This window comes from Carcharhinus amblyrhynchos, chromosome 23, assembly GCF_965287045.1.
Source record: "Carcharhinus amblyrhynchos chromosome 23, sCarAmb.v2.hapA, whole genome shotgun sequence".
Taxonomy (NCBI): domain Eukaryota; kingdom Metazoa; phylum Chordata; class Chondrichthyes; order Carcharhiniformes; family Carcharhinidae; genus Carcharhinus; species Carcharhinus amblyrhynchos.
This window is the reverse complement of record NC_137346.1, coordinates 19,335,592-19,350,003: the sequence shown is the minus strand read 5'-3', so window position 1 is coordinate 19,350,003 and position 14,412 is coordinate 19,335,592. Positions and strand designations below refer to the sequence as shown.

Sequence of the window (14,412 nt, the reverse complement as noted above, 5' to 3'; positions counted from 1 at the left end):
GGGCAGCCCATGAAGAGTGAATCCCCTCCCCTTCCTTCCTGCCTTTTAACCATATGAGGTTAAAAATCTGGTTCCCTGCTCCCCATGCCATCTTATGGCATGGACAGTGTTTAACTTGGGTAAATAGGCTTGATGACAAGCCCAATTCATCCTTCATTGGTCATTTTAATATGGCAGGTGGGTGTTAATTTCAGCACCTACCCATTCTCGGTAGTATGGGGCTGAAGTTCAAGGTTGTGGGAAGGGATCCTCCCCCATTTTACATTTCTCCCTCATCCCTGTGGGAAACACAGCTGCCGGGGGCACATAAAATTCAGTCCCATGTCTTTTAATGATTATTCCTATGTTTGGAAAATCACAAAAAAACAGATTCTTATTACACAAACACTGAAAATCAATAAACTTGCATTTTAACAGAATCTACCTTGTCTATATATTCGAAGGGCATCAAGAAGTTTGCAGCCTCTAATTTGGGCTCGAAGCAGTGGTACATCCAGCTGCATCAGACCGGCTTCAAAGTTTTCTGCCTGGGCATCAACTTCTGCAATTCCAGACTTGAAAGAAGGAGTGGGAGACACCTTTGTTTCAGTAAAGGCATCAGTTTTTGGTAACAAACAGTGGATAAAATGAATCTTGGACTTCTTGATTGTGTCTATAAGAGCATCCTGTGGGGAAAAAAAACTGAATTCAAGTATCATTGTTTATACGTTCTTTCTATAAAAGTGTCAAAAAAAAAGACATTCCCCGCACATTCCTTGTAGAACAGAAATTTAGAATCCTTAATTTGAGATAAAGTTACCAAGCATTTAGAAATGGACAAATTAATTAATACAGCCAGCATCATGTTTGAAGAATTGCCAAATACATGATTTTACAGGAGGTTCCTGATGAGATGCTCAAATTTACCACCCATTAAATTATAAAGTGTAGGAGCAGAAGTAGGCCATTCAGCCCGTCGAATCTGCTCCATCATTCAATGAGATCATGACTGATGCTTTCCGACCTTATCCCATAACCATTGATTTCCTTAATAATTAAAATTCTGTCTATCTCAGCCTTGAACAGACTCAACAAACCATCCTCTACAGTCTCCTGCAGTAAAGAATTCCACACATTTACTACCCTCTGAGAAGAAATGCCTCCTCATCTCTGTCATAAATGGATGACCCCTTACTCAGATTCTGCCCTCTGGTCCTGGACACTACCACAAAGCAAAACAATCTCTCAGTAGCTACCCTGTTAAGCCCTCAGAATATTATGTGTCTCAATAAGGTCGCCTCTCATTCATCTAAACTCCAAAGAGTACAGGGCTAATATTCCAGAACATTAATGTTCAAATCCAGAGCTAATGTTTTCAGTAAAATTATGTTGCTACACGGCCAGGTTTTCCAATTTGCTATATGTGTAATTTTTTCTGCACACTTGTTAAATATCATGAGTGCATGGCACTTTCCAGTCACGCAAACTGACAGCTTAGTGGGAACATTGGTTAGAACCCATAACAGCAATTAGAAAGGTGAAATTATCAGTCCTTGTCTCAGAAATAACTGAATCAGGATCAGAAAAGGAGGAAGCCAACTGCAATAACCAACTTGATCTTCCCATATTCCCTTAAAGGTCTTCTTGCACATAAGTAGTAAATATTTCTATGAATAGGATAAAATTAAAAGCTTCTGGAAAATTCAGTTTTACTGAACATAAAAATATCCATGTAATATATAGATTATGAATTCCTTAAAGCCATCTAGTAAAATTGGAAATATGTTCAGCCACTAACCTTATAGAAACAGTTTTGAGACACTTATACTTTTAACAAGATGAGAACACAGTTACATTTTAAACATACAGCAAACCTTATCTTACATATTGATCAGGAATCAAATTAAATCTGTTCAGTCAAAAATCTACAAGTCCATCAAGGAGTAAAACTAAAGTAAAATTTGTTAAAATATTAGCACCAACAATAGATAACGATCATTATTGTGCAACTTTAAATTAAATAATATTATTATAAATTAATAAAGTTATTTTCTATTGCATTTAAAAGGGCTTTTTTTATTAATGGAATCTAATCTAATTAGAATTATAATTTACTGATGGTTAATTTTAAAGAATCTCTAATACTTTTAAAAGTCAAAGAAAATTAAACTTATTAACACATCTGATCGTTTGATTTATGGTGTTGTTTTATGGAGCAATTCAAATTACTACTGCCATGAATAAAAACAATGAGCAGCAACTGAATAAGTAAGTCATTCTTTATACAGCCACTACAACTGCTAACTATAATCCAAGCAAATATGCAACCCAACATAATCTTAAACAAAATTATATCTAAACGCTGAACCTAGCTTATTGATTTACTGACCACTTGGAGCTTAATCTGAATGCAAGACGATTTCTTCTTCACAGCAGCTACACCAGTGGTGAAAGTCTTTCTCATGCTCGTGGCTCTTCTTAAGGTAAGCTGGGATCCTCCCTCCAGGCCAGCAATTGAACCAGACAATACTGTGACTGATCCAGCTCTGCCTACAAACAGATTGCTAATGATTTTCCTGGAAAACAAATTACAAATTGTGTAATACAAAAAGGCAGAAAAATACACGACAATCCAAAACTTGAACCATTAACACCTACACAAAAGAATTAAAACTACATGTTGGGTCAATATTATTTGCATCTTACAAATACTATACCAAAGACTTGACAAAAATGGGCTTCTCCTTACTTCTGTGAATCCTGCAGTAGGACAGCTGCGTGTTGGGAAGCAGGATTCTGTTTTGCATGATTCAACCAGCCAGTTGTGTCATACTCTACCCAATTGGTATTGTAACAATGTCCTAAGATGAAGTGATGTGGTTTATTGCTTTTCAGCAATGGGCTCTGGCCTGTAAAACAAGGCAACAAATTCAAGTAAGGTTTTAGCAGTTTTTTCCATTTGTGTCCAGCATTTAATCAAAACTGCATGCCTAGGTAGCTAAGTGCTATAGACATATCCTGATGATCTTTTACTGGGGAAAAAAAAATCAGACTGAAGTGCATACTGGTCAGACTGTTATAGTCATGCATTCAGAAATGATTTGTTCTGTGTCACTGCTTAGAGTTTAATTATTTTGCTTCTGGTACTGCACCATTCTTATCACCATCTTTTTGGCCATAGTACGCAAACAGCCGTTCCAAAAGCGTATCTTCATTTCCATCAGGCTGTAGCGCTTCTTCATCCAGCAGCCAAAGCAGCCCTCTCGCTTCATCTGTTCGAGCCAAAGTTCGAACCTATCAGGAGAAATATAAAGTAATGCGTTACTTCTGAAATGCGCTCTCCTGCTTAGCTTTTTGAGCTATACAAGCTTTTCATTCATTTAATAATGCTGCAGCAGAGAAACTCAATTCTAGATGAGAAAAAGCAATCTCTGGCTTATTAAGAGCAATGATGAGTGCAAAGTACATTTTAGTGCATCAGAGGCATATATATACAACCAGCACTTTGTATTTCAAAAAAAAAGCACCATATTAATGGTAATACTAATAGCAAGTTTTTTTTTTAAATCCTGATAGCATCAGACTTAATGGTAGTTATTGATCAATTATTTAACCACGCTATTTAAGACACACTTCAATAAGTGTACTTTCCATTATTATTGAGTCAAGCTGGCTTTTGTAAAAGCACTTTGTGCTCATCAGGGCAAATTTGATACATTTCCTACGTCGGGTATGAAAGAGCATGACAATATATATTGTATATATCTTTATTTTAAATGATCGTGCCTCAGCTTCTTACCAGCGCCTGATGAGAGGCTTGATCAATGGCAGCCACAGAAAAAGAAGAACTGGATTCTACATCATCTAATTCAAGCTCTATATTTTCCTAGAGAGAATAGAGGATATATTAGTAGGCTTAACTCTGATTACAGTTACAATGTGATTAGTATATATTTATTGTACAGTAAGATATGAAGAATTAAGTAATTGTGTTCAAAGTTCTAATTTATCAACTTTTTAGTGATTACAGAAGTTATTGCGACCATTTTAGGTCAAAGAAATGCTAGCGTCTACTTGAATGCCTTAAAATAATAAAAACTTAGGATACAAAAATGTACAATTTATTACTTATTGACCACAGCTCATTATAATAATTAGCTGTGCTTAATTTTTGGGTTCTGTCGCAAACAGAATACCTCCTTGTATCGATCAAGCTCTTTCAAAAATGTTCGCTCGTAAAAGAGCATCTGTAGACGCTCCTGTGCATAATTGTGGCAGAGTTCCTCATAAGTTGCAGCTCTGTCATGTGATGCGTTCTTTGGATTCTGAAATCCAGGGGTGTCCACTATCATTATTGAACAAAGTGAATTCTGAGTCGACTTAAGAGCCCTTGAATGCATGAAAAGTAATATTAATAACACCAAAATCTGTTCATATTTTATTGTACATTTCTTGGCTTTACATATTTGAGTAGCTTTAGCATTGGATAACAGAAACTTTGCACATATAGTTTTTTTTTCAGGACTTTGATTAGAAATTCAAATAGGACAGGCTTCCATGCATATCAAGCACAGTTGATGGAAAAATTTCTATGGTGACTTGCATAACAATCATAGAATCATACACTGCAAAAGAATCTGCACTGACATGTGAGAAATACCGGACCTCCCACCAAATCCCATTTACCAGCACTTGGCCCATAACCTCAAATATAATGATGTGCCAAGTGCCCATCTAGGTACTTTTTAAAGAGTCTGCCTCTACCACCCTCCTAAGCAGCACATTCCAGACCATCACCATCCTCTGGGTAAAATGTTTTTCTACGCATCCCCACTAAATCTTCTGCCCCTCATCTTAGTCTGTTCTCATCAGAGCTGGACATGTATGGCACTGCTTTTGCATCAAAAAAGCTATGTTTATTTCAAAGGATATTGCTAGTAAGACATTTGTCCTTGGTCTTTCGTTTCTGTAACTTTACATTTATAAGTTGCAAACATATTGAGCCTTTCAACTTAGTAAAACGTCCCAAGATCTCACATGGTAGATTGTTGCATAAGGTTATATCTCATGGGATCCAGGGTGAGGTGTCTAAATGAATACAAAAATGGCAGAGTTGTTTTTCAAACTGGAGGCTTGTGACCAGTGATGTGCCTCAGGGATCAGTGCTGGGTCCACTGTTACTTGTCACTTATATTAATGATTTCGATGAGAATATAGGAGGCTTGGTTAGTAAGTTTGCAGATGACACCAAGTGGACAGTGAAGAAAGTTATCTCCAATTGCAACAGGATCTTGATGAATTGGGCCAGTGGGCTGACGAATGGCAGATGGAGTTTAATTTAGACAAACGCGAGGTGATGCATTTTGGTAGACTGAACCAGGGCAGGACTTAATTAATAGTAGGGTGTTGGGGAGATTAACAGAACAAAGATCTAGGGGTACATATTCATAGCTCCTTGAAAATGGAGTCACAGGTGGACAGAGTGGTGAAGGGGTTGGAACATCTTCAAGTTATACAAAACATTGGTAAGGCCACAATTGGAATACTGTGTGCAATTACAGAAAGGATATTATTAAACTAGAAAGAGTGCAGAAAAGATTTACTAGGATGCTATCGGAACTTGATGGATTGAGTTATAAAGGAAAGGCTGGATAGACTAGGGACTTTTCTCTCTGGAATGTAGGAGGCTGAGGGGTGATCTTGTAGAAGTCTATAAAATAATGGGGGGCACAGGTCAGCAAGATAGTCAATACCTTTTCCCAAAGATAGGGAAATCTAAAACTAAAGGGCATAAGTTTAAGGTGAGAAGGGAGAGACAAAAAAAGTGTCCAGAGGGGCAATTTTTTCACAGAGAGCGGTGAGTGTCTGAAATAAGCTGCCAGAGGTAGTAGTAGAGGCAAGTACAATTTTGTCTTTTAAAAAGCATTTAGATAATTGTATGGGTATGAAGGGTATAGAGGGATATGGACCAAATGCAGGCAATTGGGGTTAGCCTAGGGATTTAAAAAAAAAGGGCGGCATGGACAAGTTGGGCCAAAGGGCCTGTTTCCATGCTGTAAACATCAATGACACTATGATAATTTGTATTGACGTAAGTAGAAAAACAAATACTGAATTTAAAAAGTTGCTTTAGGGAGCATGGTCAAAGTTTTGACCATGTTTTAAAGAAGACCTTAAAGGAGGAAATGGAGGAGCAGCAGGAACAATAGGGCTTAGGTAGAGAATTTCAGAGCATGGGGTGCAGGTGGCTAAGTTGCACCAAAAGTGAGGTGAAAGGAGGTAAAATGAACAAGATGTCAAAATCAGAAGGGAGTTCAAAAGAACGTTTAAGAGGCTGAAGCTGTGATCAAAGTGTTTGTAAATGCTATCCAGTAATTGTGTAGACTTTAAATGATACAAACAACATTAATACTCCAAGGATTAAACAATTATGAATTGCATGAATTTTAGAAATGTCTATTTAATACTAACTCATTTGCATTTACAGTAACATTATATGCAACTCAAACTATGAAATACATTGAAATATTCACCTATTAATGAGCGAGATCAGCAACATAAACAGCTCTCCATATAAACTAGATGCCATTCCTTCCAGACATTCTATTGCTGTTATCCTACAGCCTATTAAAACATGAAGATATAATAGTTATGCACACTTTTGTATCTTTCAATAAAGCACAAGTATAATAAAATTTCCCGACAATGAAAGTCATTCAAAAAAGAAATAATAAAAATTTAGACACAAACTCGCACACAGATTCGATCTTAGACATTCCTTGTGTACTAATAGGTTCCTTTTGATGGTCAAGCGCACTTTACCAAACTTGTAATCCGTTTACATCTGTGTAATTGTATCCAGTCACAAATCAGTTGTATTCATAAGATTAGCACTTAATAATGCCCAGTATATAAATTAACTGACTGAAATCTATGATTGTAGCAGCTTGGGGAGCAATTTCACAGACTTACATTATTAACCACTTCTGCAAGCATGGCTTTACAGTACCCAATAACAATAAAGCTGACTTGCTGCACCAACCGATGACAATGTAACACTATCCCCAACAAGTTGCATTTATGTAGTGTCTTTAAGTATTTCACAGAAGCGTTTTCAGATAAAAGTGGACACTGAGTCAAAGAGGAGATATTAGGGAGGGGTGACGGAAAGCTTTGTCATAGAGGTAGGTTTTAAGGAGTGTCTTAAATGGAGAGAGGTGGAGATGCAGAGATTTGGGGAGGCAATACTGGGATGTCCCAAAGCTCCTTATTGTCAGTCAATTAAATTCTTCGGCCAGTATCCTAATAAAATGTACAAAAAAGATCTATAAACAGGGCAGCACGGTGGCACAGCGGTTAGCACTGCTGCTTTATATCAGGGACACAGGTTCAATTCTGGCCTCGGGTCATTGTGTAGAGTTTGCATGTTCTCATCATGTCTGCATGGGTTTTCTCCACATGCTTGATTTCTTTCCACAGTCCAAAGATGTGTGGGTTAGGTTGATTGAACGAACATACTAAATTGCCCTTCAATGTCAGGGGACTAGCAGAATAAATGAAGGATTACAGGACCAGGTGGGATTGTTATTGGTGTAGGCTCAATAGGTCAAATGTCCTCCTTCTGCACTATAGGGATCCTACGATTCTCTGAAACAGCAACATCTGATAATAATCAGATAATCTTTTTTGGGATGTGTTGGTTGAGGGATAAATATTGACTAAGTTATCTGGGAGAATCCCTGATCTTCAAAATAATACAAAGGGTTCTTCTATGTCCCTGAAAAGTAAGACTTTAGTTTGATGTCATATCTGAAAAATTGTACTTTGAAAAGTTCTACTTCAAACACTCCCTCACGCTCAATACTGTACAGTTTGATTATGGATTCAAGTCTTTGGAGTGGACTTGAAACCTGAATTTCTAACTCAGGAGCAAAGCTGCCACCACTGATCCTCAGCTGACACTTTGACATAGGCTTTGATGCCAATCTCCTAACCTAAGTTGATGGGCGGACATCCAGGAGACAATGAATTTGCTCGACTCAAGAAGTGGGATTTTCTGGTCCTACCAGTAGCAGGCATAATCACTGGTTGCTCTCCAAATTTTCCTGTCCCATCTGCAGCATAGCCTGCTACTGCCAAGATTGGAAAATCTCTGCCAAGATGTCTAAAACACTGGTTGAAGCAGAAGTGGAAATAGGCATTGTTATGGAGGTGGAAATGTGATGGGAGCAGAAGCTAAACTTGGGATCAAACAAGACATGAAGACTGTGAATAGTCCAGTATAGCCCAAGAACAAACTGATAACAGATTTCGTGGTGACAGCTTCAGTGTTCCCAATGTTAACTAAATGAAATTGCAGTTCACCCAGGACTTGGTATCAGACAGGCAGATATTTAACACAGGCAGTGCAGGAGTCAAAAAAGTGGCGAGAAGATAGAATTTGGTGCTATCGTTGTACAAATGGAGCCAGGTGCCATTTGTTTGAATAATGGTGCTGAGGGGCAGCACATGGCTAAGGAATAAGTGGGCCCTGATGAAATATTTTTGGGCAATTCCAGATGACAATGGAGAGGATTCTGTTGTCTTGCAGATCCCTCAGGGAAAAAAAAACCATGCTTGAACACTGAAATTGATGGAGATATAAACATACAAATATAAGAATGGATTCCAAAAATGACTAAAATATTGGCAATTTTAGCTGAGTATTGTTTAAATTTGGTTCACTTGGAAGCACTGTCACCCAAGTCTAAAAACACTGCTTTAAAGTTTTATTCCAGACTTCAAGAACAATAACTTGTATTTGTACAGTGCCTTTAAAGTCAGACAATACCCCAAGGCATCTGACAGGAGCACTATAAAACAAAATAAGAGATCAAGCCATGTAAAGGAGATGCTAGGTCAGATGGCTAAAGATGTGGTCAAACAGGTTGATTTTAAGGCATGCCTTAAAAGGAGAAAAACAAGGCAGACAGGGAGAGAGTTGTAAGAAAGTGAATTCCAGTGCTGAGAGACTAGCAATTGAAAACTTGGGAGGTGATTCTCCCACCCTGACATGCTAGTTTTCTAGCGCAGCATGCTGAGAGAATCTTATGTCCAGGCATGCGCAGAATTCACATATGCATTCCTGCCATGCGCGCATCTTCCAGCCCTGGATTTCTGGCATCATCAGATCCGCGCTGGATCATGCTGGCCAGCAAATGGGGAAGCTGACAGTTGAGGGCCACTGCGCATGTGCAGAGGCCTGCTGGTTTTAGCCTCTCAGCTGGGAGTAGACCCCACCCCCTGAAATGTAATGGTATTCACGCTGGTGGCCTCTGTATTGCATAGATTGTGTATTGCAGAGAATTGGGTGGCACGGTAGCACTGTTGCTTTATAGCTCCAGGGACCTGGGTTCGATTCCCAGCTTGGGTCCTGTGTGTGCAGTTTGCATATTTTCCTCGTGTTTGCGTGGGTTTCCTCCGGATGCTCCAATTTCCTCCCACAGTCCAAAAGATGTGCAGGTTAGGTTGATTGGTCATGCTACAAAATTGCCCCTTAGATGTCCAGAGATGCGTAGGTTAGAGGGATTAGCAGGTAAATATGTAGGGATATGGGAGTAGGGCCTGGGTGGGATTGTGGTCAGTGCAGACTTGATGGGCCAAATGGCCGCTTTCTGCACTGTAGGGTTTCTACGATTCTAGTGTGAACTCAGAGTGAGAAAAAAAATGTGAATTAGTCCAGCTTTCCCTTGAATCTGGCACCTGAACTCTTCTCTTCTCTCTCCTTCCCCCCCCCCCCCGGAGAATTGTCCCCATGGCCACCAATAGTGGGACAACTAAAATTCAGGATGCTCAAGGAGTCAGAATTAGAGGAGTACAGGTGTCCTGAGGGATAACAGGGCTTTATAGCGAAGGGGGATAGATGAGAGGCCATGGAGGCTGTTGAGAACTTTAAAATCAATGTATTGCCTTACTGGGAATCAAAATAGGTCACTGAGTACAGGGGTGATTGGTTAATAGGTAAAAGTTAAAACATAGGTTTGAGTACCTCATGTTTATGGAGAGCAGAACATGGGAGACTGGCCAGAAATGTGTTGGAATAGTCAGAACAAGAGATTGTAAGATGTATCGCGATTGCGTTAGGCAGTTAGTTAGTTAATTGGAAATACTTTTTCTTTAGTTTGGTGTATTAATTGATTGGCAATTAATCTTTGCTCTATGTCGATTTTAGTTTGCTTGTAAAAGTCATGAAATCTTGCCCTTATTTCTGGCTATTTTAATTTATCACTTGGGAAATTCATAGTTATTGGTCTCTATGGGGATCACAAAATAAGTGTTTGGAGCGGTGACTGAAACTAATGGCTTCAGCCTTTGCAATATTTAATTGGAAAAAAATTTCTGCCTGCCCAGTACTGGAATGTCAGATCAGTGCTCTTGTAAATCAGTAACAGTGGAGAAGTTGAGAGAGTTGATGGTGAAGTAGAGCTGAGTGAGATCAATGCACAAGTGAAAACTAGCCCTGTGCTTGGCAGAGATGCAGCAGAACAACTGATTGAATGGTATTAATCTCAGTGAGAAAGAAGTACATGATATTCTCACATTTCTTTCTGGAGGGAGGGTGGAGGCAGGGCAGTAGAAAGATTAAAAAAAACAGTTTGCAGCTGAGAACAAGCCATCTTTGCATTCTAGAATGATAATCAGTTTTAGCGGATGAAAGAGGGACCAGATAGTGGATGGGATTTTCTGGCCTCCTTGCCATGTGTTTCACAGCAGGAGGCAATGAGCCACTCACCCATGGTGGGAATTTCTGGTCCTGCTGCTGTCAATGGGATTTCCTGTCGATTCCAATTCACACCACCAGGAAACCCTTGACAGAGGTGCACCACTGGAAGCTCTCACTGGTGTGAACAGCTGGAGAATTCTGCACAGTATTTTACATCTGGCGGTGGATGGCTAAACCAATTGCCTGCTATATGTTTTCAAGTCTGCATTCTTGGACTTAAAGGAGCAGACTTGAGGATCATACCGAGACAATTACCAAGGTGAGAGAGACTGTAATATTTTATGGGAGGCGAGGACATAAAAACTATTGGCTCAATGCCGCCCGTGACTCCAATTTCGAATTTTGATAAATCATCTAAGCTGACCATTAATGCAGTACCGAAGAGAACTAAATTGTCAGAGGTGCCATCTTCCAACTGAGTAGTTAAACCAACTTGATGCCCATGTAACCATGGAACACATTAGGACATTAGTTGAAACATATCAAAAAATTCTGCTGCTACCTTAGCCAACACTACTCCCTTAACTTATATCACCAAAATTAGGTTTTTTTTAGGACTTTGCTATATTCAAATTGGCTGCAACATTTATATAACATTGCTACGTTCAAAAATAATCTGTCGGTTGTAAAGCATTTTCGAATGTCTAGATAATTGTAAGTATTTATTTTTCCTTTATTTGTACTTAACTAAGTTCAAGCTGTAAGAGACTCAGTGAAATATAAACATGTGCTTCTGTGTGGCAATATTACACTAACCAAATAGGAACATACCCAAATCAATCACGTTAATCAAATTTCATTGTGCATATTTGTTAATGAAACCCTCATTTAAAAATCAGAAGCTATCTAATAAACCATTTTTAAAATGAACAGTATTGTTCAATATAGCGTTAGAGTTTTACCTGATCCATCTCCCGGTCCACATTCATCTGGTCCTTGGCGAAAGGAAGTTGATCTCTGAAGTGTACCCTTTGGCTGGTGCTTAAAGAGTGCAGACGACAGTTCTTCTAAATTGCAACCCAACAGGTAGGCTGCTTTCTGGCCCCATTCGTGTCTGGCAAACTGCCTCCTCCCAGCTTGAATTTACAATAATAAAAAGATCAGATTAGGGACCATGCTCAAATCACTATATTTAAAGGTTAAATATAGAAAAAAAATTACTAAACTGAAGAAAATAGCAAAATGGACTCCGTGAACGTAACTGTAAACTCGAGAACAGATATTTAATACTAAGACTTGACTGGTATTTGCATTCATGCTTCAAGTCAGGGCATTTTTCAATGTTTGTTATTTATAGTGAGAATCTATATTATTTATAGTGGGAATGTATATTATTTATTGTGGGAGCAAAACACAATTGACTGGAAACCCTTTCTATGTAATTTTAGGTCGATTCAAATTTGGTTACTCATTAGGTACTTAATTATATTACATTTAAAAAAGCTACAATTAATAAGATTAAAAAGAAAAACTTACCAGTGTTCCACTACAATTTCATACAACCTCATTTAAACCGTATTATTCAGAAACAGATTTAAACAGCAAGAGGTAGGATAATATATTTCAGATGAACAGAAACACATTCACATCAGATATATGAGAAAAACACTAAGTGCATAAGTTCAACAGATAAAAGAATAAGACACAATAAAGTAAAAGTTAGCAAATGTTTTGTTTTATAAGAACATTTATTGGCAGAAATGAGAACTGTATACTTGGAGCTACTAAAAACGTCCTCAAAAGTAAATATAATTAAAACTAAGGGCGGAATTTCCCATCACTTTCCACCGGTTGATTTTCTGGTCCCGCTGAATGTGATGTACGCAGTAGGCAAACCACACAAAACAGCGTAGACTTTGGCAAAAATCACCAATGGTGAGCTGCCAGTGGAAAACGTGCCACAAGCCAGTTGAAAAATCCCACCCTAAGTCACATGCTTATTTCTATAATTTAATCTTTAACATTCTCCAAGTAAATCTTTTCTTCCTAGCTTACAGCATTATCTCGTGAAACATGTGGCAAGTTGAAGTTTTGGTCCCACAGTTTGAATATTTAGCATTTTTGTGCCTTCATAAGAGCAGAGAACACTTCTCACAAAATAGCACACTGTTTTGAACATATGATTGTGTCGCAATTGTTTCAGCAAACTAGGTCATTTGCTGACCATTAACATTCCCTTTAGATTGCAACGATGCTTAAAATATGCATTTCTGGACATATTTTGGCTGGGCAGCTGACCGTTTCGACATTAGGTAAAGAAACTGGGAGTTCAGTCTTAGAAAAAAATCCATAAAAATTGTCAAAGTTCATAGAATGTGCAAAGAAGATTTCTATTAATTAAAGTCTCATGCAGGGAGGAAATGGCTGAGTGGTATTATCACAAGATTATTAATCCAGAAACTCAGCTAAAGTTCTGGGGACTCAGGTTCGAATTCTGCCACAGCAGATGATAGAATTTGAATTCAATTTAAAAAAAAAATCAGGAATTAAGAATCTACTGATGGCCACAAAACCACTGTCGATGGTTGGAAAAACCCATCTGATTTACCAATGTCCTTTAGGTAAGGAAATCTGCCAATCCTTACTTGGTCTGGCTTGCATATGACTCCAGAGCCATAGCAACATGGTTGATCCTCATCTGCCCTCCAAGGGCAACTAGGGATGAGAAATAAATGCTGGCTAGCCAACAACGCACATGCCCCATGGACGAATAGAAAAAATTACCAGTATGGATCTGTCATACATGTAAGTCTTGCAACTATTCCTTACATGCCCCATTATTTCAATTAAACACCACTCTAAATCATGAGGGCAGCACAGTGGTTAGCACTGCTGCCAGCACTGCTGCCTCACAGCACCAGGGACTGGGTTCCTTTCTGGCCTCGGGTCACTGTCTGTGTGGAGTTTGCACCTTCTCCTCATGTCTGTGTGGTTCTCTGGTTGCCTCCCACAGTCCAAAGATGTGCAAGTTAGGTTGATTGGTGATGCTAAATTGCCCCTTAGTGTCAGGGGGTTAGCAGGGTAAATAAGTGGGGGTATGGGGATACGGCCTGGATGGGATTGTGGTCGGTGCAGACTTGATGGGCCAAACTTCCACCTCCTGCACTGTCAGGATTTTATGGACCTCCATTACAAAACCATTTTTTCAAATAATTCCAACATTTTTGTTTCCATGATTATGTTTTGATCATTCATTAGATAACTAAATTCTTATCAAATGCAAACTACCTTTTTACCAGTCTGAACTTCTGTCTGCTTGTTTTACTATCAAACTATAGTTAGAAATGATTTTCCTGCTTTACCATGTCTGTATTCTTATATAACAAAAGGTTGAATATAATCAAGATTTTTCCAGTTTTTTGTTAAACTTCAGTCCTCCTGAATTGTCCCCTTTTGTCTGAATTACCACAACTGGTGACAATATTCAAGATGTGAGCTGATTTTCATTCTACTGCTTTGGCTACATCACATTCTTGTATCTCGTGGTTGCTGCTCTACAGTGGTTACCTTTGTTGACTATTGGTTCTAATACGCCAAACTTATCTCAACTTCATCCTAAACTATTTTCAATACCATTCGTGCATGCCATCTCTATGTTTTGCACAATATTTTATACATGTGCCATACTTTCACTCACTTGTACATTTTGCACTATTCACTTTGTAGTATTT

General features: G+C 38.6%; 1 protein-coding gene across 15 annotated transcripts in view; it reads right to left on the bottom strand.

The window, feature by feature from the left end:
• The window catches only part of myo18ab (myosin XVIIIA b), a 233,272-nt gene that overhangs the window by 81,283 nt on the left and 137,577 nt on the right, over nt 1–14,412 (bottom strand). For 14 of the 15 annotated variants that reach the window (XM_080210785.1, XM_080210786.1, XM_080210787.1 and 11 more), the window contains 8 exons: nt 11,644–11,817; nt 6,513–6,603; nt 4,176–4,368; nt 3,779–3,865; nt 3,132–3,273; nt 2,729–2,888; nt 2,369–2,555; nt 425–665 (listed from right to left, as the gene is read on the bottom strand). In XM_080210785.1, coding sequence (XP_080066911.1) covers nt 425–665; nt 2,369–2,555; nt 2,729–2,888; nt 3,132–3,273; nt 3,779–3,865; nt 4,176–4,368; nt 6,513–6,603; nt 11,644–11,817 — 1,275 coding nt within the window. The remainder of the gene's footprint in view (nt 1–424; nt 666–2,368; nt 2,556–2,728; nt 2,889–3,131; nt 3,274–3,778; nt 3,866–4,175; nt 4,369–6,512; nt 6,604–11,643; nt 11,818–14,412) is intronic. The other variant, XM_080210775.1, reaches the window with a different exon arrangement.